The sequence below is a fragment of the Engystomops pustulosus genome, chromosome 6, assembly GCF_040894005.1.
Source record: "Engystomops pustulosus chromosome 6, aEngPut4.maternal, whole genome shotgun sequence".
Lineage (NCBI taxonomy): Eukaryota > Metazoa > Chordata > Amphibia > Anura > Leptodactylidae > Engystomops > Engystomops pustulosus.
In genome coordinates, this window is record NC_092416.1 from 16,227,860 (window position 1) to 16,254,544 (window position 26,685).

Consider the following 26,685-nt stretch of genomic DNA (forward strand, 5'->3'; position numbering starts at 1 on the left):
TCTGAGCCATCTAGTTACGTTAATGTAACCCTAAGCTCATGAACGGTTGAGATCCCACCAACCCCTATAGTTATCCCTGGCCAACCCCTTAGATTTGTATCTAGCAAAACCACAGATTCCAATGGGTATGACTGACCATCTAATATACATGGGGTCACACCATATCTCCCCTGACCACCAATGTCCTAAGATCATTGCTTCGGGCAATTAGATTTGAACTGCCCAATCTTTATGACCACCACAAGGGGCGTTGAGTAGGTCGTGTAGAGGCTTGTCCCAGGGAACAATGAAAATTCGGCAAACTTTCCTCAAAACCGAGTGGCCAGCCTCATGCCTATTGAGTCTTACGGTGGGACGATCTGATTCTTTTAGCTGCTATAGATTGTCATGGGTGGATTACGGAACATTTTTTTCCCTTTTGGAGTTCTAGGTAAGTGACCCCCTACCCATACAACAGAATTTAGCAATTTTCCATTCTATTCTGGTTGGTCCACTATTCACCCCCTAAATTGGGTATCTACAATAATAAGTGATGTCTTCTCCAGGGAGGTGGCATCTAAGTCACAGACACGCCCCCTACATTCTTCCCGCTCAGGGCAGTATAGGCGGCATATCTTTGACTTATAGGCACTTTCCCTGAAGAAGCTGGTGGCCATTGTCAGGGCTCGGGGTCAGTGAACCCCCTGGACCTCCGCGGGCGATGACACAAGCCAACACCTGGGACCGGAATCTAAGTGCCAACTGGTCTTCACCAGAGCCCACCCCAGAGCAAGATGGTTTTACTGTGGCGTGGTACCACCAGGTCGTTCTTCAGGCATGACTTGTCTACGGTGGCAGCCAAGGTACAGGTACAGTCGAGGCAGTCTCGTGGTCAGTAACAGGCAGATGGTTCAGGCAGGCGGCAATGATGCGAGGTTGAGGACGTAGCAGGTGGTCAAGGCTGGAAGCAAAGGAGCAATGCCAGGGTCAGGTCTGGGGTCACAACGGGAAGTCAGAGCCGGAACAAGGAACGCAGTGGGAAGCTTTCTCATAGGCAATAAGCACTAAGATCCGTCAGGGGTTGCCGGGAGAAGCCGGTTTTTATGGAAACCTGGAAGTGGCCAGCACTGGCCCTTCAAATCTGCGAGTGCCGGCACGGCCGTGCCTTTGGAAGCGGTGACACGCGCTGGGCAGACTGGATGGGAACAGGAGCGCGGAGAGGTAAGTGGGTTGCCTAAATAAACAAAGAGTTTAGTTTTCTGAGCAGAGGGTCTCTTGAACTTTACCCCATTCCTGTCCAGTTTCTAAAAATAAAACACTTTGAAAACATTTTCAATTTTTTGACTTTTATTTAGATAATGTATGTGCCGAATGTCAAACCAGAAAACATCCAAAATCACTTTGGCAGATTAATCGAAGCAAAAATGAACGTTGGTCGTGAGTCTGTAATGGAGCGTGATATAGTAGTACAGCAGACACTCGGTACAAGAGAAGCTCGAGACCCCCTCCACCCGCCCCAATGGTCTAACAGAGTCCTACCTTACCACAGATCTTGAGTTTGCCAAAATTTCGAGGATACATTTCGAGAAAATTTGGAAGTCGGCCAAATAAAATTTTGGCAAAGTTTACTCCAATTTTAGGAATTGAACAACTTTATGGATCAGCCATAGTTGTTTCCGTTTTGAAGGTCCCCACACCCCTCCTCCCCCCAACTAATGACTAAAGGGAAAACGTCTTTCCAAGTATAAAAATGTCCCCCAAACACATAAAAAATTAGTCTCACCTCATTCATCTCAGACTATTGGTAGCAAATGCTGAATTCATGAAAAGGCACAAGGCGTTTCAGAAAAAGAAAAGTTTCCATGCAAAAAGCAAGAAATGTAAACCTACTACGGGGTCTGGATTAAAGGGTTTGCACAAGATTAGAATTACACAGCGTCGCACCACAGGTTGTATGTAGTGTTGCAGATTTGGTTGTATGTAGTACTGCAGATCTGGTTGTATGTAGTATTGCAGATCTGGTTGTATGTAGTGTTGCAGATCTGGTTGTATGTAGTGTTGTAGATCTGGTTGTATGTAGTGTTGCAGATCTGGTTGTATGTAGTATTGCAGATCTGGTTGTATGTGGTGCAGCAGATCTGGCTGTATGTAGTATTGTAGATCTGGTTGTATGTAGTATTGCAGATCTGGTTGTATGTAGTGTTGCAGATATGGTTGTATGTAGTGTTGCAGATCTGGTTGTATGTAGTGTTGCAGATCTGGTTGTATGTAGTGTTGTAGATCTGGTTGTATGTAGTGTTGCAGATCTGGTTCTATGTAGTGTTGCAGATCTGGTTGTATGTAGTGTTGCAAATCTGGTTGTATGTAGTGTTGCAGATCTGGTTGTATGTAGTGTTGTAGATCTGGTTGTATGTAGTATTGCAGATCTGGTTGTATGTAGTGTTGCAGATATGGTTGTATGTAGTGTTGTAGATCTGGTTGTATGTAGTGTTGCAGATCTGGTTGTATGTAGTGTTGCAGATCTGGTTGTATGTAGTGTTGCAGATCTGGTTGTATGTAGTACTGCAGATCTGGTTGTATGTAGTGTTGCAGATCTGGTTGTATGTAGTGTTGCAGATATGGTTGTATGTAGTACTGCAGATCTGGTTGTATGTATTATTGCAGATCTGGTTGCATGTAGTGTTGCAGATTTGGTTGTATGTAGTACTGCAGATCTGGTTGTATGTATTATTGCAGATCTGGTTGTATGTAGTGTTGCAGATCTGGTTGTATGTAGCATTGCAGATCCGCCCTCTATACAGTGGACCTGAATGGCAATACCATATAGAACCCTGGGTCAATGGTGACGCTACTTAGTTGGAAGTCAAAACTTTTAGATCTTTGACGGTCAACCCTAACTGTAACTCATCTTTGGATTTGTGTTGTCTTTTGTTGCATAGGATGAGAGTTTTGCATCAAGGGTTAGCAAGGGAATATTTTTTGCAATATGTATTATGCAATAATTGGAGACTATGGAAGAGGAAGTGGACTGGGACCAATTGTAGGATTATTGTGTGATAGAAGAGTCAGAAGATAGAAAAGGGCTAAACTAGTGTCTGGTTTTAGATTCGATAGCTAGCTTCACCTTAATCTAGGGATTTGGGGGTAAAATTAGCCCCAAATTTTGCATTGTTTACTTGATGAAGTTAGGTTATCGACAAATGTTGTGATTAGAGATGAGTGGATCCGAATTGTAAGTGCCTCCCACCAACTAGCTATGAATGTGATTGGCTGGGGTGACTCCTCTTGCCCGTCATATCCATGGCTAGTTGACCAGGAGGATTATCTGTTTGGACACCAATCCATCATCGGGGCACCCTTAGAGTTTGATTCCTCCCATCTCTAGTTGTGATTACTACCTACCTTACCTGCCATTTTTGTATATGTTACATACAGACAGATTGTGGTGAGGACATACCGTAACATGTTAGGGCAACTCTACCGGTAACTTATGGGACATACTGTACACTTATTTTTTGGGCAAGGTAAAATAACTGTCCAGTCCTGAGTAAAAATGTAGCTATATGTAGCCAATGTAGAGTAAATATACCCTCCCTTTAAGAGCTCCTTCCCACTTTTGTCCACCATTTGCTTGTCTGTCATTGTGAAAGTCCAAAACACTCCCTCTGTATACACCCTACTAAGGAAAAGGACCTGCCATGATGACATCATCATAGGTCTTTTAATCCACTAAAATCTATGATCTATCCCCAGATTGCATAAACAGAGGGGGCAGCAATGTATGTTTACTGTACATTATCTATGTATAGCCACATTTCTATTACAGACTGGAGGATCACTTGAAGTTTAGCTCTAGTTTTACAGCAATACAGAGTATAAGGTTATTAGGTTGTAGGTTCGAGGACCCTTATTTGGATAAACATGTACCTAAACAGTAGCTGTTGTATGAGATACAGGGTAGAGGGGGTATAAGAAGAATAGGGTTACTCTTCATAGTATCTATTAGTATTTCAGACAGTGGTGTACTGGTGAATTGCATGCTCATAAGCCAATTTTTTTTTCATGGTATCAATATTGGAGGCTGAGGGCCAAATGGGGCCGTAGGAGACGTGTATACAATATCCTGCAGTGAAGTCTTGTCTCATGCACAGCATATTCATACAGTATCGATACAAACCAATGAGTGCTTCAGGTTAAGAAAACACTACAAATAATAATAATAATGTCAGTAAATGTTGTGCTCCCACTGTCCCAACCTCCACAGGACAGGATTGTAGAGCCCCGCCCACGAGGAGCTGGCTAGAAAAGAAATTTGGATGAGATTGCCACAGTTACGAGTAAAATGAAGAAACTGGAATGGATGTTGTGGCCGTGGTTGGAACAAGTGATTTCTCTTCTCTGAGTGATGGATCCGTAGTTATGACTTTGACTTCCAAGGTCACAAATCGTTTTAGGCGCGCAGCCACGGAAAGCGTTCTTGGCATATTTTGCTCCTGCAAAATTAGAATAGTAATAATGTAGCAACATATTGACAAGTTTGAAGAAGATGTATAGATTCATTGCATCATCACTCGCAGATGTCCTTATGGTAAGAATAGTCACACTATAGAAAACGGTGTCTGCTGATCTCCTGTGACAACCCTCTCTTCCCCTTGATGGTCTTGCTTATTCTTGGAGATTATAGCAATCTGCAGTAAGTATTCATCAAGCTTGGATCATAGGAGATGGGTTGCAAGGGATGAGTAGAGCAGGATTTAGACACAACCTTCCACCATCTTAACCCTTAGGGTAGTGGTGGCGAACCTATGGCACGGGTGCCAGAGGTGGCACTCAGAGCCCTCTCTGTGGGCACCCAGACCATCACCAGAGATGACTCCAGGTATCTTCCTGCAGCTCCAGACAGCCCAGGACTTGCTGTGCACAGAGCTATTTTAAAGTGACAGGGACTACTGGAGGAGTGGGAAGGTGTGGACGGATCTGGATTATCATTGTAGCTCCTGCTCCTGATATCTCTTCCTGTCTATGGGATCCTGGAGGGAAGCTACAATGATCATCCAAATTTCTTCTATTTTCTGCTTTATTGATGTCCTCAGGGTGCTAATATGAATGAAAGCTGTGGCAGAACAGGGAATTTAAATCACTATTTACATTTCTGTGTTGGCACTTTACGATAAATAAGTGGGTCTTGGTTGTAGTTTGGGCACTCGGTCTCTAAAAGGTTCGCCATCACTGCCTTAGGGTATACTCTTTCCCCTACTCTTCTACCTTCCGATATTTCTATCACACGACTATCTTACAAGCTTGATCATGTCCCTACTACATGGCCCTAGCCAATCATTTTTGTTCCCTGTTATAAAATGTCACTGTTACCCAAAGGAAGTAGCCTGAGCACGAAGGTTTTCAAGTCCACTACTCTTGTGTTAAGGTATCCAGATCCCTGCTTGCTGACAACTTCCATGTTCCTGACCTTTGACTTGTTTCTTGACTACGATTCTTGATTTTACTCAAGGGCGGAACTACAGCGGTAGCAGTCATAGCAAAGGCTATAGGGCCCAAAGTGTCAGGGGGCCCCACCGCTCTACCTGACACACTAAAAAATTCAGGATGTGCACCATTATATACATATTATACTTCAGAAACATAATTCAGAAATTTGCTGTGGGGCCCTACCCTTGGAGTTGTGCCGCTGATCTTGCTCCTGACCTCCTGTATTCTTATGATGTCTGACATTTACATCTCTACTAAAATCAGACTCTTGATCCCTGTCTAGGGGTTCCAGGGTGAATACTAAGGGGTTTGTTAGTGTAATGCCCTTTTTACTTGTACTAAGCCAAACTCTTGAGGTGGCAAAGTTGGCATGTGTTGACATAGCTGTGTAAATTTGAGAAAAATTGAGATAAATGGGGGAGAGGACTGATACATTCACTAATTTAGATTATTATCTTATTGATGGACTCTATGGGGCATATTAATCAGGACCTCTGTGACACATTATTGCTAGCACTTGTGATTATTTGCCCCAATCTGCCACCTTCACGCCAGTGGGGTATGAAGGGAGGTGCAATCGGCCGAGCGGAGGGCACAGCTGGCTGGGAGTGGGGCTTTACTGTTAAAAGTGAAAAGTCGCCGGGTGCGTTTATTTCTACGCCATGCCCTGCCTGGCGTAGAGTAAACGCTGCGCAGCAGCCTGCCCGATACATCAAAAGGAGGAAGCCTCTTGATGTACCCCGCTGCGAAAAATGCAGCAGCGGGCACAAGCTCCGGTATATGATAAATATTCCCCTATATGTATGTTTCGTTATAAAAATAGCAGGGATTTAGGGTCCCACCGTGCACGCCCTGATGGGGGGGGGGGGTGACCTATGAGGGAGATTTGAACATAAAGTAGAAATAAATTTGCAAAATGATGACTCCAGATGATAGGATGTGAAATAAAATAACACCGCTGGTCATTACCTGAGTATACGTCACTCATGATTATACACCTGTTCTCCTGCCCGGTGCAGTCAATTTTCTCTTTACCATAACACCATGCGGAATCGTGAGCTGTGCAGCTGGAACACACCAGCCCGTTCCGGCGAGTTTCATCATTAGGCACTAGAATTGCAAATGTACATAGAAATAAGTCATGTAATTATGAAGCTGCTTCTCTTTACCTATGTTGCATCCCGGTCCCATGGACTACCTTTTACCCCCCGACCCCCATTGCCTTTAGATTATATACGAGGCACCTTCCGCTATAGGAAGTTGTCTGAGCTAAAGTTCCAAGAAGATACATGTTTCTGCCTGCTGGCGTGCCATGGCCTTCAATATTTTAAGAAGGTCACATTTTGAAGAATTCAGAAATGGCAAAGCCAATGCTTCCGTTTCTGGGCATCTTTAGCTTATGTGCAGTGAGAAAGACTGGCAGCTCAGATCTGATTGGTCTATATGGTGTCCTATACTGAAAATGTTCTTTATATGTAACAATCTACTAAGTAAAAGCAGCAACATTTGGGACTTACATGCTGGGGTAGATGGATAGCAAGCATCATTGTAACAGCATGATGTTGCTGTTTTCACGTGCCCTCGTTGGTAGGCGATAATCCCCGCTACTCCACATGCATTGCGCCTTTCACAAGATCTGGTAAATGTCTTTGTCTGCATTCCATCTGAGAAATAGAAAAGATACACGTCAGAAACTAAAACAGTAAAGATTGCTACAAGTTCTGACACTGAACTCTGCAATCTACAGAACAGTGAGTGCATTGCTGGCGCTCTGGAGCTCGTTAGCAGAGGGTGTGTCGTGTGTGGAGCTGCTCTGTGCTTGTGCTCCTGAGCTCCAGGGAGGGAGTTAGGTTCTGGGGATGAGTGAGGGACCCAAGCCCCTGGCTCCTGCTTCCCGGGCCAGGCCGGCGGGGGGCAGGGGTAGCCAGCTACCGGCCAGCGCTATTGAGGACTCAGGGGTGAGACGTTCCACCAGGAGTCATAGGAATGTGGCTCCTACTCCCCTGAGAAGCGGAGACCCCAGAAGCTGGATGTCCATGATGGTGGGGGTGAGAGCGGTCCTTCCGGGGCTGTAGCTATGAAGCGGAGTGCTCACAAAGGTAAGGCTGACCATGCGGTGGGAGGCTGGGCGGTGCAGGGACCCCGGGAGTCTTTGTCCACCTATGTCTCCCGGGTCCAGAGCCACCTCTGTGAGTACGAAGAGGCGACCAGGACCATCAGGAGGCTCCGGGAGGAGCTGCGATGTGCCCGCGCCAGGGTGAATACAGCAATAGGGAAGCAAAGATCAGAAATAACTGGTGAAATTAAAAGACTGAAATCAGACATTGAAAAACTTATTATAAGAAAGTCTTTTATTTGTGAGAACGGAGGTCCATTCAAGGAAAACTATTAACTGACGACAGATTTGCAGACATGGCTGATAACAGAGAGCAAAGGCTGATGGGGTTGCAGCTTGTGTGCTTGGTGGAGGATGATGATGATGATGATGACGACGAGCAGCAGGACAGTGGTCCCCCTGCAGGACAGCCAGCAGTAACACCTCGCTCGGGGGAGGACAGTGACACCAGCAGCCAGGGAGGGGCGCTCATGGCGCAGATCCGGCTGCTCGCAGTGCGCATGGATAACTTTTCTTTTGACGATGAACTCCCAGAGGAAGCCGCTGGGGAAAGCGGCCGGAGGAAGGCTAACAAGACCAGGCCAAAGCAGCAAGAAGAGGTACATTTCATCTTTACCCCCCTCCCTGTAAACCCCCCCGGGCAAAGTTCAGGGTCAGCTCACTGTTCAAGCCCTGCTACCCAACCCCCCCCCCCCCCCCGAGTTCTGCTGTGGACCGGTGCAAGGGTGCAGGGAGATTACAAAGCCAGGTGGCGAGGCGCAAGGCTCCATCTCTGCTTGTAGTAGTGGAGATGGCACAGGGTAAGCATAGGCTGCAAGGCCGGACACTGAGTGTCGCCCCGCGGGGGGCGCTCCATCTAGCACCGGCACTGTGGCCTGCTCCCCAGGGGGAGGGGGGTAGCCTGGTGTCGGCGGCGGTTCCGGTCCCAGTCCTCCCATGAATTATTACTCCATGAATAAAAAAGTCCTGTTCTATATTGGAACTGGTAATGCTGACAAGAGACATCCTGTAGAGACTGGTGAAAGACGGACGGCAACTAAACGCAAACTGATATCTGACGCAGAAGAAGCAGAGGGCAAAAGTCAATCTGGGGTTGGGGTCACCTCTGGACAGACCATGCAGGCCAGGGGAATTGGTTCTGTGGAGGTGGCCTCTTCCCCTATGGCCAAAGATGCTGAGGCTGTCCTGCCAGTCGTTACTGCTGGTCCAGTAAGTGTGAATGGTGCTGTGGCTGAAGGGTCGTTATCAGGTGATGGTGGTGCTGCGAGTGGAGATGGTGGTGCTGCGAGTGGAGATGGTGGTATGGAGAGAGGTATTGCTGGGAGTAGTGGTGCTGCTATGGTGGGAGGTGTTGATGTTACTGGGGAGGTTGCTGTGAGTAGAGATACTGGTGTGACTGGAGGTGTTGCTGGGACTTGTGGTGCTTCTATGGTGGGAGGTGATGGTGTTGCGGAATGTTTTGCTGGTAATAAGGGGGCTGCTATGGGTGGGGGCACTATGGTGGGATCTGGTCCTGTCTTGCTCTCAGCGGTGGCCACTCCTGGCAGAAGTTATGCCATTGTCACTGCTGGGGGAGATTTCGCATCCTCCTCTGCCCGTAGTTCTGTCTTAGGTGGAGGGGCGGTGATGTGTGTCCTCCTAGAACTAAGGTGGTTGAGCTCCTCCTAGAAATGGGCTTCAAGGCGATAGACATCTTTGCCTTGATTCATCCTTATGGCACATCTGAGTTCAATGTCAGTTTTGTTCGCCCAGAGGGACTTGAGCTCTTCTGGGGGAATTAAGAGCTGAAAAAGAACATGTCCGGTTGGCGAGACTTTGCAGTTCAGGCGGTGTCTCGCCAAAATCAGGTCCAGAAGGTGACCGCTTTAACCCATAATGAATCACTTTCTTGCTATGACATCATGACTTGGCTTGGGCGATATGGTAAGGTATTAGAGACGCCAAGGAAAAATCGAGACGAGTTTGGTATCTGGTCAGGGGCCTGGACCTTTATGATGAAGTTAAAGGGCACCTACCACCACGATTCTACCTATAAAGGTAGAACGGGTGGTAGGTGGATGAATGGGACGTGAGGATAGCCCTTTTTTGGGCTAATCCTCACGTCCCGACTATCCTTTTGTAAACTTTATTGCTTGTATATGCTAATTTTCTTAAGCGGCTATTGGGGCGTGGAGTAGCCAGACATGAGGCTACACGTCGCGGCTACTCCACGCCCCAGTAGCCTCGTTCCTCCGCCTACCAGGTAATCTTAGGCGCGCAGCTACAAAGAGCCTCGTCCGAGTACCCGGCGTTCTGCGCATGCGCAGTAGTGCCAGCCTCGGAGCTAAGGCCGCAAACCCGTAGGCCTGCGTTCTGCGCATGCGTAGCTGCGCGCCGAATATTACCTGGTAGGCGGAGGAACTTGGCTACTGGGGCGTGGAGTAGCCGCGGCGTGTAGCCTCATGTCCAGCTACTCCACGCCCCAGTAGTCCTTTAAGAAAATTAGCATATACAAGCAATAAAGTTTAAAAAAGGGTAGCCGGGACGTGAGGATTAGCCCAAAAAAGGGCTATCCTCACGTCCCATTCATCCACCTACCACCCGTTCTACCTTTATAGGTAGAATCGTGGTGGTGGGTCCCCTTTAAAGGTTTCAGGTAATTCGGTTGCCCACATACCTTCATCAGCCTGGATTGCATCCAGATCTTCTACCAGGGTCAGCCGAAGCTGTGCCACAGGTGCGGTGACCCCACACATTTCAGTGCAAACTGCACCGTGCAGAAGTGGGCATTGTGTTGGGATGTCGGCCATCTTGACGCATCCTGTAAGCAGATTCGGTGTCACCTGTTTGGTGACTTAGGTCACCAGTTCAGCTGTTGTCCTCGTTCTTTTGCTAATGCGGTTCTCGCTCCATTGGGTGAAGACCATGAAGCCGAATCTGCTGGGGAGGGGATTAGCAGAGGCAGAGGAACTGAGGGGCCAGGGAAGAAAGACAAGAAAGTGATGCCATCACGACAGAGGCGTCAGGAGAGACGCCAAAGGGACAGGGAGGTGGGGGAGTAGCGGGTCACTGCCACCGACCCTGTACTTCAGCCCAATCTTGTTGCTGAGGCCCCGAAGAATAATGAGTTGCATGAGGAGGTCAGGAGGATCCAGAGGGAGGGCTTTCAGGAGATGCTGAGTCTTCCGCTGGGGATGCTTCCTACTCAGAATGGGAGACTGACCTGGAGTCCAGAGACGAGAATGAAAGATCTAAATAGGACACTACAGTGTCAAAAAAGAGAGGGAAAGGGTCTTCTTCCGAAACTGAGGAGAAGGGCGGTGGGAAAAAGAAAGCCATTTAACTCAATCACTCATGATGGCGGCACCCACTCCGTTGACGCTGGCGTCCATTAATGTCGCCAGCATTAAGTCTGATGCGGCTAGATTTGCGGCCTTTCATTCTCTCAGCCTCGTTGAAGCCAACATTTTATTTTTGCAGGAGACCAGGCTGCCAGATTTGGAGCACACGTGGAGCACATGGGCCTTCCTATTGGTCTCTTGCGGCCGAGCCGTATAGCGGAGTGGCGGTCCTTTTTACCGCACCGGTACAATGCCGACAAGTTATTGAGTTAGAAATAGGGAGGTGCCTGATCCTGGATGTCCTCATGAAGGGACAAGAACTTCGGCCAATTAACATCTATGGTCCCCAGTCCAAATGGGACAGGAAGTGTCTCTTTATGAGGATCAAGCCTTACCTTTTTACAAGTCGGCAGGTGGTCTTTGGAGGGGACTTGAATGCTGTCACGAGGTCCCAGGATAGGGGAGGTTCCAGAGACAAGATGACTTATGATAGCGTCGCTCTTAATAGCATAGCCAGTGAAGCTCGCCTGGTGGATATCCACATCCGGCACACCCCAGGCCACGTGGGGTTCACCTTTTATAGGGGTAGCTGCAGGTCTAGAATAGACAGGTTTTATTTAAAGGAGGAAGCCATTTCTTCAGCAGTGTCCGTTGTTTAGGTGGAGTTCTCCGACCCCTGTTTAATTTTGTTTTCTCTGAATGTTACAGAGACCCCCCGGATGGGAAGAGGCTACTGGAAGCTCAATTCGTCTCTCCTTGAAGAAGCAGAGATAAGACAAACCTTCAGAGCCAGGTACCATTGCTGGGCCTTTATAGCAGTAAGTCAGAGTGGTGGGAGATGTTCAAGAAAAGGGTGGCGAGATCCTTCCGCCAGCTCTCGAGCCTCAGGAGCCTGGACAGGTACCGCCTATATCAGGGCCTGAGGAGGAAACCCGAGCATCTCGTCTCGACTGGAGGAAGTCGTGAGGACATCTCCAGAGTGAAATCCTTGCTGAAGAGGTGTCAGTATGATAGACACGCATCTTTGGTTTTTGAGAGGGATTACGGGAAATACCGCTCGTCCGACCCTTACAGAAACTGCAAGATGTCAGTGAATGGTAAAGTTGTCACAGGACTGTTTGATGGTACGGGATCCCTGAAAAGGTCCAGATCAGGGATCCTGGAGGTCGTCAGATCCTTCTACTCGCACCTCTTATTCAGGAAGGATCTAGATCGGGATGTGATGTCGACTTTCCTGGCTGAAACTGTCCCTGAGCCGGTGGTAGACCCCTCTCTTGATGTTTTGACAGAGATGATCAGTGAAGAGGAAGTCAGCCGGGCGATTGAAGGGCTCGCCCTCAAGAAATCGCCAGGTCCGGATGGCTTAACATCTGAGTTTTATAAGACCTTTAAGGACGCCTTAGTTCCCCTCTTGACTGAGGTATATAATGAGTGTCTTTCCTCGAGCGCTCTGCCGAAGTCAATGAGAAGGTCTGCCCTGATCATTCTGTCAAAGGGTAAGGACCGATCTCGTGTTGAGAGCTGGCGTCCCATAGCGCTTCTCTATGCGGACAGAAAGGTTTTGGCAAAGGTGCTGTTTAATCGGCTGGTGCAGTTTGCGCCCCGGCTCCTTTCAGGGACCCAGCAGTGCTCTGTTCCAGGCCGCAGTACATTTACTGCTGTGCTTTGTATCCGGGAGGCAGTGGAGCAGGGCAGGGCTGGTAACTGGAAGGGGTACTTGCCGTCCTTGGATCAGGCAAAAGCGTTTGATTGGGTTAACCACGAGTACCTCTGGTCTGTCCTTCTGAGGTATGGCCTGCCAGGTTGATTTGTCAATTGGCTGAAAGTTTTGTATACAGGGGCAGAGAGTTTCCCGCTTGTGAACGGTTGGGTTGGCCGCTCTTTTGAGGTTGGGTCTGGTGTTCGCCAGGGTTGTCCTCTGAGCCCACTTTTATACGTGTTCGCGATTGACCCATTCCTTAGTAGGGTTGATCGTGGGCAGTTGGTGGGAGTCGGGATGGACCGGGCGGCACCGGAAGCCACTCTAAGGGTGGTAGCGTATGCCGACGATGTCACCGTTTTTGTGTCCTCGCGAGGGGAGACGCAGTGGGTGATGTCAGAGGTTACTCAGAGGCTTCTGGGTCCAAGATCAACCGGGATAAGTATGAGAGTCTCTGGCTGGGAGAGGGGGATCCAGGGTTTGATCTCCCGGACATTCTTCCAGGGCCCCAGGACTCTGCCAAAGTTCTCGGCATCGAATTTGGCCAGGGGGATTGCCCCATGCAAAACTGGGACGGCAGGCTTAAGATCGCCGCTCAGAAGGTGGAAGGGTTGGTCTTTGACCCTCAGGGAAAGGGTTTACCTGATCAAAACCTTCCTGCTCCCGTTGCTGATTTATCTGGGCAGTGTGTGCATGTTGCCAGAGCCCCTCTGGACTCGGGTTTACAGTCTGTTCTTAAAGCTGTTAAGGGGGAATAGGCTGAACTTAATCAAGAGGGAGGTTACTTACCGCACGAGGAGACAAGGAGGGTTTTGTATGGTCAACCCTGTGGTGTTCCTAGTGAATACCTTTCTTAAGATCAATGTAGCAAACCTCTGGAAAGAGAGGGCTCCTCCGTGGGTATACTCCTGTAGGGGATGGTTTCGGCCTTTCTTCCAGGAATGGGAGACAGGAGGGCAAGTGAAGGATCTTAGCACACCGCATATGGGCATCTTCCGACTTACGCTACCCCGGTTCTGAAGGCGATTCGCCGGTGGGGTCTGGGAATGTGGGAGATCAGGACCATGTCGAGGAAACTCCTTGACAAGAGGGTTCTGTTTGCCCGTTTCCAGAAGCCTCTGGCCCTCAGGGATTGCCCAAGTCAGGATCTGAGGGTGGTTTGAGTTTGTTGAATTCCATCAGGATCCCCTTGAAGTTTTGGGATGTGACTTGGCGCTGCTTCCATGGAAAGCAGTGTGTGAGGGACAATCTGAAGTGTAGGAGCTCTGAGGAAAGGGGTTGTCCCCAGGAGGAGTGCGGTGGCCTGCTGGAGAGCATGGACCACTTCCTGCTTCAGTGCCCCTTTAACACAGAGGTGTACAACCGGGTGGGCGCTTCCATCCATTGGCCCGGGTTGGCCGGTCTCTCCTATGCGGAGTGGGCCTATGGGTGGCCGGGACCACTGCACGTTATTTCTAGTTAGTGTAGGGTTCAGGTACCACACGTGGAACGCACGGTGCTTAGTTTCGACGCAGCTTAAAATCCTCCCGGTGGATGAGGTGGTTAGGAACATTCTGGGTGACCTGGTGAAAGTGCGCTCTCTGGAGTATGAGACGCTGGGAACGGGGAGGGCCTCTCTCCTTTGGAGGGGCTTCTCCTTTAGTGTCCCTTAGTCTGTCATCTCCTCTCCTGGTGTTGGGCTGATGCTGCACAGTAGATTTTTGTTTTGTGTTCTGAGGTTATAGTGATGTTGGGCTTGCAGGCGCCGAACCTGGGCTTTATGTGGTTTGGATTGATGTTGTTGAGATTTTATTTGTATTCTGTTTTCTTTGTTATGTTGTAAATACTGTATATATTGTATATATTGTATATAGTGGGGTTTGGGACATAGTGTTAGGTTGGGAGGGGGGGTGATGGTGGTGGGATTTACGAACTGACCTTGGACTCTATGTCCCTGGGCACTGGTCTGGACTACTTAACACAAACTTTGGACGTTAGACCAGTGTCTGGGGGGAAGGGGAGGGTGCGGGCGAGGGATTTAGTTTAGTGTAGTGTTGTGTGTATTTGTTATTATAATTAAAAAAAAAAAAAAAAAATGGGTGTGGGGTGGTTTGTTATTAGAGGGTGTGGGGTGGGTTTATGTATATTTATAGTCATTTATGTTTATTTGTGGGTGTGTCTTGTCTTTGTTTATTGGTTTGGTTTAGGTTGTGATAATCGGTTGGGTGGGGGTTGTGGTATTTGGTGTTTATTCATTTCGGTGTATTGTAAGTTATTGTTTTTTGCTAGGTGTGAATGGGGCTGGACCAGCAGGTAAGATATTGTATATATTGTATATTATGTTTGGTTTGTATTGTTATGTTTTTTACTTTTATATAAAATAAAAGATCTACAGGATGTAACTCAGGATCAGTACAGGATAAGTAATGTCATGTATGTACACAGTGACTGCACCAGCAGCAGAATAGTGAGTGCAGCTCTGGGGTATAATACAGGATGTAACTCAGGATCAGTACAGGATAAGTAATGTCATGTATGTACACAGTGACTGCACCAGCAGCAGAATAGTGAGTGCAGCTCTGGGGTATAATACAGGATGTAACTCAGGATCAGTACAGGATAAGTAATGTCATGTATGTACACAGTGACTGCACCAGCAGCAGAATAGTGAGTGCAGCTCTGGAGTATAATACAGGATGTAACTCAGGATCAGTACAGGATAAGTAATGTCATGTATGTACACAGTGACTGCACCAGCAGCAGATAGTGAGTGCATCTCTGGTGTGTCTCGTTACCTCGTTAGCTGTCTGTTGCTGTGAGAGGCTGTGTGCTGCTGCTACTCCTGAGCTCCAGGGAAAACCACCTCCACCTGGGGCCTGCTCTCTCCTCTCCCAGGGAGGGAGAGGGTTTCCAGGCATGAGCCAGGGCAGCAAGTCCCAGGCTCCTGCTTCCCGGTCTAGGCCGGCGGGAGGCAGGGGTAGCCAGGAACCGGCCAGCGCTGCGGAAGCCTTGGGGGTAAGAAGATCTGCAAGGAACAGCAGCAATGCTGCTCCAAGTACCCCCAGGCCAGCTAAGGCTTCAAAAAGCACCAAAACCCCAGGAAAGCTGGATACCTCGGGAAAGCTGGGTACCTCGGAAAAGCTGGATACCGCGGGAAAGCTGAGTGCTCAGAGAGGTGAGGCTGACCTCAGTGAAGAGGGCTGGGGAATGCTGAGGACCCAGGAGTCTATTTCCACCTATGCCTCCCGGGCTCTGGGCCACCTCTCTGAGTATGAAGAAGCCAGCAAGACGGTGAGGAGGCTGCGGGAGGAGCTGAGGTGCGCCCATGCCAAGGCAAGCTATGTCCAGAAGAGGAAGAAGGAGCAGATTCTGGCAGAGATATCCAGGCTCCAGACTGACATCCAGGCCTTGGAGGAGAGGAAGGCGTATCTGCTGGAGAGGAGTGGGCCGTTTAAAGAAAAGATCCTTAATGATGAGAGGTTCCGGGAGATGGAGGAGGAGAAGCAGAGGCGGCTGATGGGGCTTCAGCCTGAGAGTCAGACGGAGGAGGAAAGTCCGGTACCGTGCAGTGGGCCCCCTGCAGGACAAGCGGCCATGTCATCTGGCTGCAGTTCTGCCGGCCTGGGTGAGGATAGTGACAGCCACCAGGGAGGGGCTCTGATGGAGGAGATCAGACGGCTCGAGTCCCCCATGCACCTCCAGGACTTTACTTTTGGAGACGATCTGCCGGAGGATGCACCGGGGGGCAGCAAACCACGAAGGAAAAAGACCAAATCCGTGGAAGTGGTGAGTCTAGTCTACAGCCCCCTCCCCGTAAAACCCGAGTCGGCCGCAGGGTCAGCTCACTGTGCGAGCCCCATTACCCAGCCCAGCGCGGGTCCTGCAGTGGACTCAGTGTCAGGGAGCGGGGAGATTACAGGTGTGACATCTGATGTGGCGATGGGCTCCGTCTCTGTTTGTGGTAACAGTGGGGGAGCAGGGGAGGCATCGGCCGCAAGGCCGGACAGTCAGGGCAGCTCGGATGTGGCGATACGATCAAAATCCAGTGCTGTGGTGCGTCCCCCAGTGGGAGGGGGGGATAGCCCGGCACTGGTGGCAGCTTCCGGTGCCTCTTCATGCTGTTGCCGCTGATCACTTAGGTGGGGGGCGGCGGCAGCGTGGAGGGGTCGCTGAGGCTGAGGGCTCCGGACCTCCCAGACAGGACAGTAAAATTTTATTTTGTGCTGGTGTTGGGGATGATCCAAGTCCGGATGCAGGTGAAGAAAAGCGGTGCCTAATACCTGCGAAGGATCAGCGGCGAATTCTACCCAATTATAAGAAAGCTAAATTAACATCTGCTACTGATGATGTGGGGGGCACAAGTGTGACAAAAGTTGGGGTCCCCTCGGGGGAATGCCCTAAAGGGGGACCCTCGTCCCTTGTGCCTGAAGATGCGGAGGTGGTTATGCCCCCTATTTCCCTTATGGCCCCTAATGTTGCTGCTGGTCCAGCTGGAGCAAATGCTGGTGTGAGTGGTTCAAAAACATTACCAGTTATGGGAGTGAGTGATGGAGTGACTGATGGTGCGAGTGGCATGGAGGTAGGTAGTGTTAATGTGGTGGGTGCAGGGGTTGGTCCGGTTGCTCCCCCAGTGGTGGCCCCCGTTAAGAGCTATGCCAGTGTCGCTGCTGGGGGAAGTAGGGTTCCATCATCCTCGTCTCTGGGCTCTGGGGACGGCTTTTTGCAACGGCGCCTCCTGCAGGCCTTACAGAAGGGTGAAAGGACGATCAATGTAGCGGGGCAGGAGGTTGATTTGTCGTTTTGGATAGAGAGGCACGGCCTGTCTGCCTTCCGAGAGCAAAGAGGCAGGGAGACATCATGGTCGCTCCCGACAACCAGGCCGGGTGCTAACCGTAGGAATGTGGTCCGTCTTCGGTGGCGTGGCAGTGATGTGTGTCCCCCTCGGACACGGGTAGTTGAGCTGCTGCTGAAGATGGACTTCAAGGCGGCTGACATCTTTGCCTTGATCCATCCCTATGGTACATCTGAGTTTGATATCAGCTTTGTTCGGCCGGAGGGGCTTGAGCTCTTCTGGTCCAACTATGAGCTGAGATACAACGAGCCCGAGTGGCGGGACTTTGCTGTGCAAGCAGTGTCCCGCCAGAGCGAACTCAAGAAAGTGACCGTTCTTACCCGTAACAAATCACTATCTTGCTTTGACATCATGACCTGGATGAATCGTTATGGAGAGGTACTAAGAGTACCAGAGAAAAATCGAGACGAGTTTGGTATCTGGTCAGGGGCCTGGACCTTCATGGTGAAGTTGAGGCGTTCAGGTAACTCAGTCGCCCACATCCCTTCATCAGCCTTCCTGGGGAGGGATCGGATCCTGATCTTCTACCGGGGGCAGCCTAAGCTGTGTCACAGGTGCGGTGACCCCACACATTTCAGTGCAAACTGCACCGTGCAGAAGTGTGCGTTGGGGGTGTCGGCCATCTCGCTGCATCCTGTACAGGGCAGATTAGGTGTAACCTGTGTGGTGATCTCGGTCACCCATACAGTCGTTGTCCTCTTTCCTTCGCTAATGCAGGCTCAACCTCAGCGGATGAAAGCCATGAGGCTGAATCTGCTGGGGAGGGGACTAGCAAAGGCGGAGGAATGAAGGGGCCAGGGAAGAAAGACAGGAAAAATACGCCTGCCCAGCTAAGGCGTCTAGAGAAGCGTCAACAGGAGAGAGAGCGGGGGAAGTCTCGGGCTGCTGAGACAACCTCTGGAGCTGTCCTGGAGACCACACCTGTCGCTGAGGCCCCAGGGGATGATGTACTGGATGAGGAGGTCAGGAGGATCGAGAGAGAGGAAGGTGCCACGTCCTCAGACTCCTCCCATTATGAGAGTATGGACGAGGATAATAGGGCGTGGCTAGAGGAAAAGCGTAAGCGTGGCGCCTAAAAGAAGAAAAAGGATAAAAAGAAGGGAGGTGTAAGATCTTCTCCCTCCCTGACTAAGGTACCCAAGGAAGGTGCAACCGACCCCCCGCTGGTCGAACTTTCAAATCGATTCCTGGCCCTGGATGGAGCCTCTCCTGCCGATGGAGGGGCTGAGGGTGAAGGGCCAGAGGTGGCGGAGCCTGCAGGGGGTGCCGAGTCTCCCCCTAGAGACTCAGGGTCCTCAGGAGGGGAGACTGGCCCAGAGTCTGGAGACGAGGATGAGGGGGCAGGTCCTGGATCTGCCCCTGAAGCATCAGAGGTGAGGGAGATGGACACCATCTAAAAAGGGGGGTGTTCATTTCCCGAGCGTGGTGGTAAGATGGGTAAAAAGAAAGCCGTCGGCACCCACTCCGTTGACGCTGGCGTCCATTAATGTCGCCAGCATTAAGTCTGATGCGGCTAGATTTGCGGCCTTTGATTTTCTCGGCCGTGTTGAAGCCGACATTTTGTTTTTGCAGGAGACCAGGCTGCCAGATTTGGCGGCCGTGTTTAAAGCTAAGAGGGAATGGAGACACGGGCCTTCCTATTGGTCTCTTGCGGCCGAGCCATATAGCGGAGTGGCGGCCCTTTTTCCCGCACCGGTAGAATGCCGACGAGTTATTGAGTTAGAAATGGGGAGGTGCCTGATCCTGGATGTCCTCATGAAGGGACAAGAACTTTGCCTAATTAACATCTATGGTCCCCAGTCCAAGTGAGACAGGAAAAGTCTCTTTATGAGGATCAAGCCCTACCTTTTTACAAGTCGGCAGGTGGTCTTTGGAGGGGACTTCAATGCTGTCACGAGGTCCCAAGATAGGGGAGGTTCCAGAGACAAGCTGACTTATGATAGTGTCGCTCTTAATAGCATAGCTAGTGAGGCTCGCCTGGTGGATGTCCACATCCGGCACACCCCAGGCCACGAGGGGGTTCACCTATTATAGGGGTAGCTGCAAGTCTAGAATAGACAGGTTTTATTTAAAGGAGGAAGCCATCTCTTCAGCAGTGTCCGTTGTTGAGGTGGAGTTCTCCGACCACTGTTTAATTTTGTTTTCTCTGAATGTTACAGAGACCCCCCGGATGGGAAGAGGCTACTGGAAGCTCAATTCGTCTCTCCTGGAAGAAGCGGAAAACAGACAATCCTTTGAGGACTTTCTTCAGAGCCAGGTACCATTGCTGGGCCTTTGTAGCAGTAAGTCAGAGTGGTGGGAGATGCTCAAGAAAAGGGTGGCGAGATTCTTCCGCCAGCTCTCGAGCCTCAGGATCCTGGACAGGTACCGCCTGTATCAGGGCCTGAGGAGGAAACTCGAGCATCTCGTCTCGACTGGAGGTAGTCGTGAGGACATCTCCAGAGTGAAATCTTTGCTAAAGAGGTGTCAGTACGATAGACACGCATCTTTGGTTTTTGAGAGGGATTACGGGAAATACCGCTCGCCCGACCCTTACAGAAACTGCAAGATGTCAGTGAATGGTAAAGTTGTCACAGGACTGGTTGACAGTACGGGGTCCCTGAAAAGGTCCAGATCGGGGATTCTGGAGGTTGTCAGATCCTTCTACTCACACCTCTTGGGCAGGAAGGATCTAGATCGGGATGTGATGTCGGTTTTTCTGGCTGAAACTGTCCCTGAGCCAGGAGTAGACCCCTCTCTTGATGTCTTGACCGAAGTGATCAGGGAAGAGGAAGTCAGCCGGGCGATTGAAGGGCTCGCCCTCAAGAAATCGCCAGGTCCGGATGGCTTAACATCTGAGTTTTATAAGACCTTTAAGGACGCCTTGGTTCCCGTCTTGACTGAGGTATTCAATGAGTGTCTTTCCTCGGGCACTCTGCCGAAGTCAATGAGGAGGTCAGCCCTGATCATTCTGTCAAAGGGTAAGGACCGATCTCGTGTTGAGAACTGGCGTCCCATAGCGCTTCTCAATACGGACAGAAAGGTTTTGGCAAAGGTGCTGTTTAATCGGCTGGTGCAGTTTGCGCCCCGGCTCCTTTCGGGGACCCAGCACTGCTCTGTTCCAGGCCGCAGTACATTTACTGCTGTGCTTTGTGTCTGGGAGGCAGTGGAGCAGGGCAGGGCTGGTAACTGGAAGGGGTACTTGCTGTCCTTGGATCAGGCAAAAGCGTTTGATCGGGTTAACCACGAGTACCTCTGGTCTGTCCTTCTGAGGTATGGCCTGACGGGGGAGTTTGTCAATTGGCTGAAAGTTTTGTACGCAGGGGCAGAGAGTTTCCCGCTTGTGAACGGTTGGATTGGCCGCTCTTTTGAGGTCGGGTCTGGTGTTCGCCAGGGTTGTCCTCTGAGCCCACTACTGTACGTGTTTGCGATTGATCCATTACTTAGGAGGGTTGATCGTGGGCCGTTGGTGGGAGTCGGGATGGATCGGGCAGCACCGGAAGCCACTTTAAGGGTGGTAGCGTATGCTGATGATGTCACCATTTTCGTGTCCTCAGGAGGGGAGGCGCAATAGGTGATGTCAGAGGTTGACCGCTACTCAGAGGCTTCTGGGTCCAAGATCAACCGGGATAAGTGTGAGAGTCTCTGGCTGGGAGAGGGAGGTCCAGGCTTTGATCTCCCGGACACTATTCCAGGGCCCCAAGACTCTGCCAAAGTTCTCGGCATCGAATTTGGCCAGGGGGATTACCCCATGCAAAACGGGGACGGCAGGCTTAAGATCGCCGCCCAGAAGGTGGACCAGTGGAAGGGTTGGTCTTTGACCCTCAGAGAAAGGGTTAACCTAATTAAAACTTACCTGCTCTCGTTGCTGATTTACCTGGGCAGTGTGTGCATGTTGCCAGAACCCCTCTGGACTCGGGTGTACAGTCTGTTCTTCCAACTGTTATGGGGGAATAGGCTGAACCTAATCAAGAGGGAGGTTACTTACCACACGAGGAGACAAGGAGGGTTGTGTATGGTCAACCCTGTGGTGTTCCTAGTGAATACCTTTCTTAAGATCAATGTTGCAAACCTCTGAAAAGAGAGGGCTCCTCCGTGGGTATACTCCTGCAGTGGATGGTTTCGGCCTTTCTTCCAGGAATGGGAGACAGGAGGGCAAGTGAAGGATCTTCGCACACCGCATGGGCATCTTCCGGCTTACGCTACCCCGGTTCTGAAGGCGATTCGCCGGTGGGGTCTGGGAATGTGGGAGATCAGGACCATGTCGTGGAAACTCCTTGACAAGAGGGTTCTGTTTGCCCGTTTCCAGAAGCCTCTGGCCCTCAGGGATTGAGTCAGGATCTGAGGGTGGGTTTGAGTTTGTGGAATTCCATCAGGATCCCCTTGAAGTTTTGGGACGTGACTTGGCGCTGCTTCCATGGAAAGCTGTGTGTGAGGGACAATCTGAAGTGTAGGAGCTCTGAGGAAAGGGGTTGTCCCCGGGAGGAGTGCGGTGGTCTGCTGGAGAGCATGGACCACTTCCTGCTTCAGTGCCCCTTTAACACAGAGGTGTACAAGCGGGTGGGCGCTTCCATCCATTGGCCCGGGTTGGCCGGTCTCTCCTATGCGGAGTGGGCCTATGGAGCATTCAGAGGCCTGGGTGGCCGGGACCACTGCATGTTATTTCTAGTTAGTGTAGTGGTCAGGTACCACACGTGGAACGCATGGTGCTTAGTTTCGACGCAGCGTAAAATCCTCCCGGTGGATGAGGTGGTTAGGAACATTCTGGGTGACCTGGTGAAGGTGCGCTCTCTGGAGTATGAGAGGCTGGGCACGGGGAGGGCCTCTCTCCTTTGGAGGGGGTTCTCCTTTAGTGTCCCTTAGTCTGTCATCTCCGCTCCTGGTGTTGGGCTGATGCTGCACAGTAGATTTTTGTTTTGTGTTCTGAGCATATAGTAATGTGGGGCTTGCAGGCGCAGAACCTGGACTTTATGTGGTTTTGATTGATGTTGTTCAGATTGTATTTGTATTCTGTTTTCTTTATGTTATGTTGTAATCAGTGTATATATTGTATATATTGTATATAGTGGGGTTTGGGACATAGTGTTAGGTTGGGAGGGGGGTGATGGTGGTGTGATTTTGGGATTTATGAACTGACCTTGGACACTGGTCTGGACTACTTAACGCAAACTTTGGACGTTAGACCAGTGTCTGGGGGGAAGGGGAGGGTGCGGGCGAGGGATCTAGTTTAGTGTAGTGTTATGTGTATTATGTGTTTGTTATTATATATTCAAAAAAAAAAAAATGGGTGTGGGGTGGTTTGTTATTAGAGGGTGTGGGGTGGGTTTATGTATATTTATAGTCATTTATGTTTATTTGTGGGTGTGGCTTGTCTTATTGTTTATTAGTTTGGTTGAGGATGTGACAATCGGTTGGGTGGGGGTTGTAGTATTTGGTGTTACAGGATGTAACTCAGGATCCGTACAGGATAAGTAATGTCATGTATGTACACAGTGACTGCACCAGCAGCAGAATAGTGAGTACAGCTCTGGAGTATAATACAGGATGTAACTCAGGATCAGTACAGGATAAGTAATGTCATGTATGTACACAGTGACTGCACCAGCAGCAGAATAGTGAGTGCAGCTCTGGAGTATAATACTGGATGTAACTCAGGATCAGTACAGGATAAGTAATGTCATGTATGTACACAGTGACTGCACCAGCAGCAGAATAGTGAGTGTAGCTCTGGGGTATAATACAGGATGTAACTCAGGATCAGTGCAGGATAAGTAATGTCATGTATGTACACAGTGACTGCACCAGCAGCAGAATAGTGAGTGCAGCTATGGGGTATAATACAAGATGTAACTCAGGATCAGTACAGGATAAGTAATGTCATGTATGTACACAGGGACTGCACCAGCAGCAGAATAGTGAGTGCAGCTCTGGAGTATAATACAGGATGTAACTCAGGATCAGTACAGGATAAGTAATGTCATGTATGTACACAGGGACTGCACCAGCAGCAGAATAGTGAGTGCAGCTCTGGAGTATAATACAGGATGTAACTCAGGATCAGTACAGGATAAGTAATGTCATGTATGTACACAGTGACTGCACCAGCAGCAGAATAGTGAGTGCAGCTCTGGGGTATAATACAAGATGTAACTCAGGATCAGTACAGGATAAGTAATGTCATGTATGTACACAGTGACTGCACCAGCAGCAGAATAGTGAGTGCAGCTCTGGGGTATAATACAGGATGTAACTCAGGATCAGTACAGGATAAGTAATGCCATGTATGTACACAGTGACCTCACCAGCAGCAGAATAGTGAGTGCAGCTCTGGAGTATAATACAGGAGGTAACTCAGGATCAGTACAGGATAAGTAATGTCATGTATGTACACAGTGACTGCACCAGCAGCACAATAGTGAGTGCAGCTCTGGAGTATAATACAGGATGTAACTCAGGATCAGTACAGGATAAGTAATGCCATGTATGTACACAGTGACTGCACCAGCAGCAGAATAGTGAGTGCAGCTCCGGAGTATCATGTATGTGACATACCCATGATAGTAATGGAGCTGGTGGCCGCACACACATAGTCCTTAGGACAAGGTCTTTCTTCTCCAGTGCATGAGAACTCTCCTTCCGCTCTACAGACAAAACAAGTGATAGAATAACCTGAAAGAAACAAGGATGAAGCTTCATAAGGATTAAGTTATTTATTCTGTACACGGTCCCAGACCTGCAACGTGCCCTTCATAATATTGTTGTCCCATATATGAGCCTTGGGGACTATAAAGACAATTCCATCCCTGTGAGTATTTCGGATTGTGAGATGTAGCAGAGCTGAGTGACATTATGCACAGAGCTGCGGCCCCGTTCCTCTCAGCTCCTCATCTGCATATGTTTGCATCATTTGATTTGCATATTCATTGTCTTGGCTGCACATCTGCAGAGCAGGGATTACAACAATAGTCTGTAATTTATTAATTCCCACAAAATTAAAGCAGATGTCATATGAGAAGAGGCAGAGAATAAGAGGGCAATGTCAGGGTGGTGACAATGGGGGTGATTATCCTGCAGGTGGCCATTACACAACATCTATATACATGTATATACACTGCAAGCCACACCCACTGCTGGGAAAACCACTCCTACAGTGCCACCACAGGACAAATGAAGCATTACACTGTTCTCCTTCTATTCCCGCAATAGTAAGAGACGTGTTTTATAGTTGATGCAGCTCATAAATTCATAAAAACCGTCTGCGTTTTTTCTATCCATGCGAAATGATTGGTAATGCATGTAATACCCACAGTGTCCACTAGGAGAACCAGTGTCCTAACTCATCAAACGGGTGTGATACGCAGCAGAAAATCTACTCCCTACCAATGGATTGCGATCGATAAATTTGATTGTTTCATGGTGATGCAAGCAAAGGGTTAATGCATATTGTATTACAAGACATTATTAGGATTTTTTATCTATACAGGAGGTCCCCTACTTAAGAACACCTGACTTACAGACGACCCCCTAGTTACAAACGGACCTCTGGTAATTGTTAATTTACTGTACTTTACTCCTAGGCTACAATAATCAGCTGTAACAGTTATGACCTCATTAAATGTGTCTGTAATTAAGATTTATGGTTATTCCTGGTTCTGATGACAACCCAACATTTTAAAAATTTAATTGTCACAGAGACCAAAAAAAATTTGGTTGGGGTTACAATAATAAAATATACAGTTCCGACTTACATACAAATTCAACTTAAGAACAAACCTACAGACCCTATCTTCTACGTAACCCGGGGAATGCCTGTACCTTTAATTGATGATGTAGGGTGGTGTAGATGTAGCAGAGCTGATGCTGTCCCGTTGTGATTGGATACGCAGTAGATTAAGTTGCTGCAGTCCTGGGATGCTGTGTCAGATACGCTCAGCTCTGCTACATCTGCATTCCTGGAACTTGTCTACGCAACATTATAAGGTATAGAATATAATCGTCCGGTGCCACTTAAATTGAGAATGGCATGAGGCTCACACCCCTTCCTGCTGTGTTTGGTGCAGTCTACTGCAGATACAATCCCGGCCGCTACCTATGAGGTTCTCCGCACTGTGCATCTGCAGAAAAGCAGCAGCGAGAGGGGACAGGACTGTGATCACACGGCAGAAGCTAAAAATATCACAAGTTACAGGAGGATCAATCCCTGCACCAGGGAGGAAGAATCTGCACCGGGAGGGGTGCGGAATCTTTAGGGTTAAGGGATGGAAGTGGAGATGATACAATGTATCAGTATAAGCAAAATAGATACAAACAAATAATAATAATAGAGATGGTGGGAGAAGTAGTGCTACAGATTGTAGACAAATAGTACAACAAATACATAACAAAAAGAATCGGGCACTTACCTGCAGACACGAGGCTGGACAGGAGGCAGGTGGTGAGGAGCAGGGAGCCCATCCTGAAGCTTCTCAGACTGCAGTGCAGGACACCACCAGCGAGAAGGAGGACTGACTGATGTCTGAGGGGAGGGAGGGTCCTGGAACAAGCCGAGGCATCAACATGCGAGAACTTCAAGACCGAGGAGCCAAAACATGCCCTTCCCTCAACGCCATCAAGTCATTTAAAGGAACCGTACAGAAAAATGTGCAGGATTTAAAGAGACACTCAACCAAAATTCACCTCCAGTTATTCTCTCCAGTCAGAATCTGCAGATGTTACATTATATCTGTTTCTGGAAAAGTTGGGTGGAAATCGTGGTGGATACCAAAGTAGTTTATCGATTGGTGAGAAATATGTATCCACCATCTGCCGCTCACGTGTCAACGCAATGAAAGTCCCCATTCCTCCTTATTACATGATCTACACGTCATTCAAACCTTCTTTCAATACTACAAATACCATCAACATGAAGGTTGCTCCTCTCTACCCAACTTTCTGGAAACAGAAGGAGGAGCAAAGGTTGTGGCATGTCCACCATGACACATTTCATGCCCTTTTCAGGGACGCTTACCTTTTGGTGGCACCTAATGCCGCAATACCTATAACATGAGAGCCTAACACACCGCTATATGCGGCCGACTCCTGACCTCTTCTAATGCTACAAACTGTGTCTGAAGAAGGTCACATAGGGGGTCATTTACTAAGGGCCCGATGCGCGTTTTCCTGACGAGTTACCCGAATATTTCCGATTTGCGCCGATTGTACCTGAATTGCCACGGGATTGTGGCGCACGCGATCGGATTGTGGCGCATCGGCGCCGGCATGCGCACAACGGAAA

The 26,685-nt window shown here is 49.2% G+C and overlaps 1 protein-coding gene across 1 annotated transcript; it reads right to left on the bottom strand.

The window, feature by feature from the left end:
• Positions 1-1,308: 1,308 nt before the first annotated feature.
• On the bottom strand, positions 1,309-25,972 carry LOC140134598 (phospholipase A2 inhibitor and Ly6/PLAUR domain-containing protein-like). The gene is made up of 5 exons (XM_072155033.1): positions 25,814-25,972; positions 23,964-24,080; positions 6,984-7,130; positions 6,436-6,576; positions 1,309-4,472 (listed from the first exon to the last, which is right to left on the bottom strand). Exons 1-5 carry the CDS (start codon positions 25,863-25,865, stop codon positions 4,279-4,281), a joined length of 651 nt encoding a protein of 216 aa, XP_072011134.1. The 5' UTR covers positions 25,866-25,972; the 3' UTR covers positions 1,309-4,278.
• Positions 25,973-26,685: the final 713 nt, after the last annotated feature.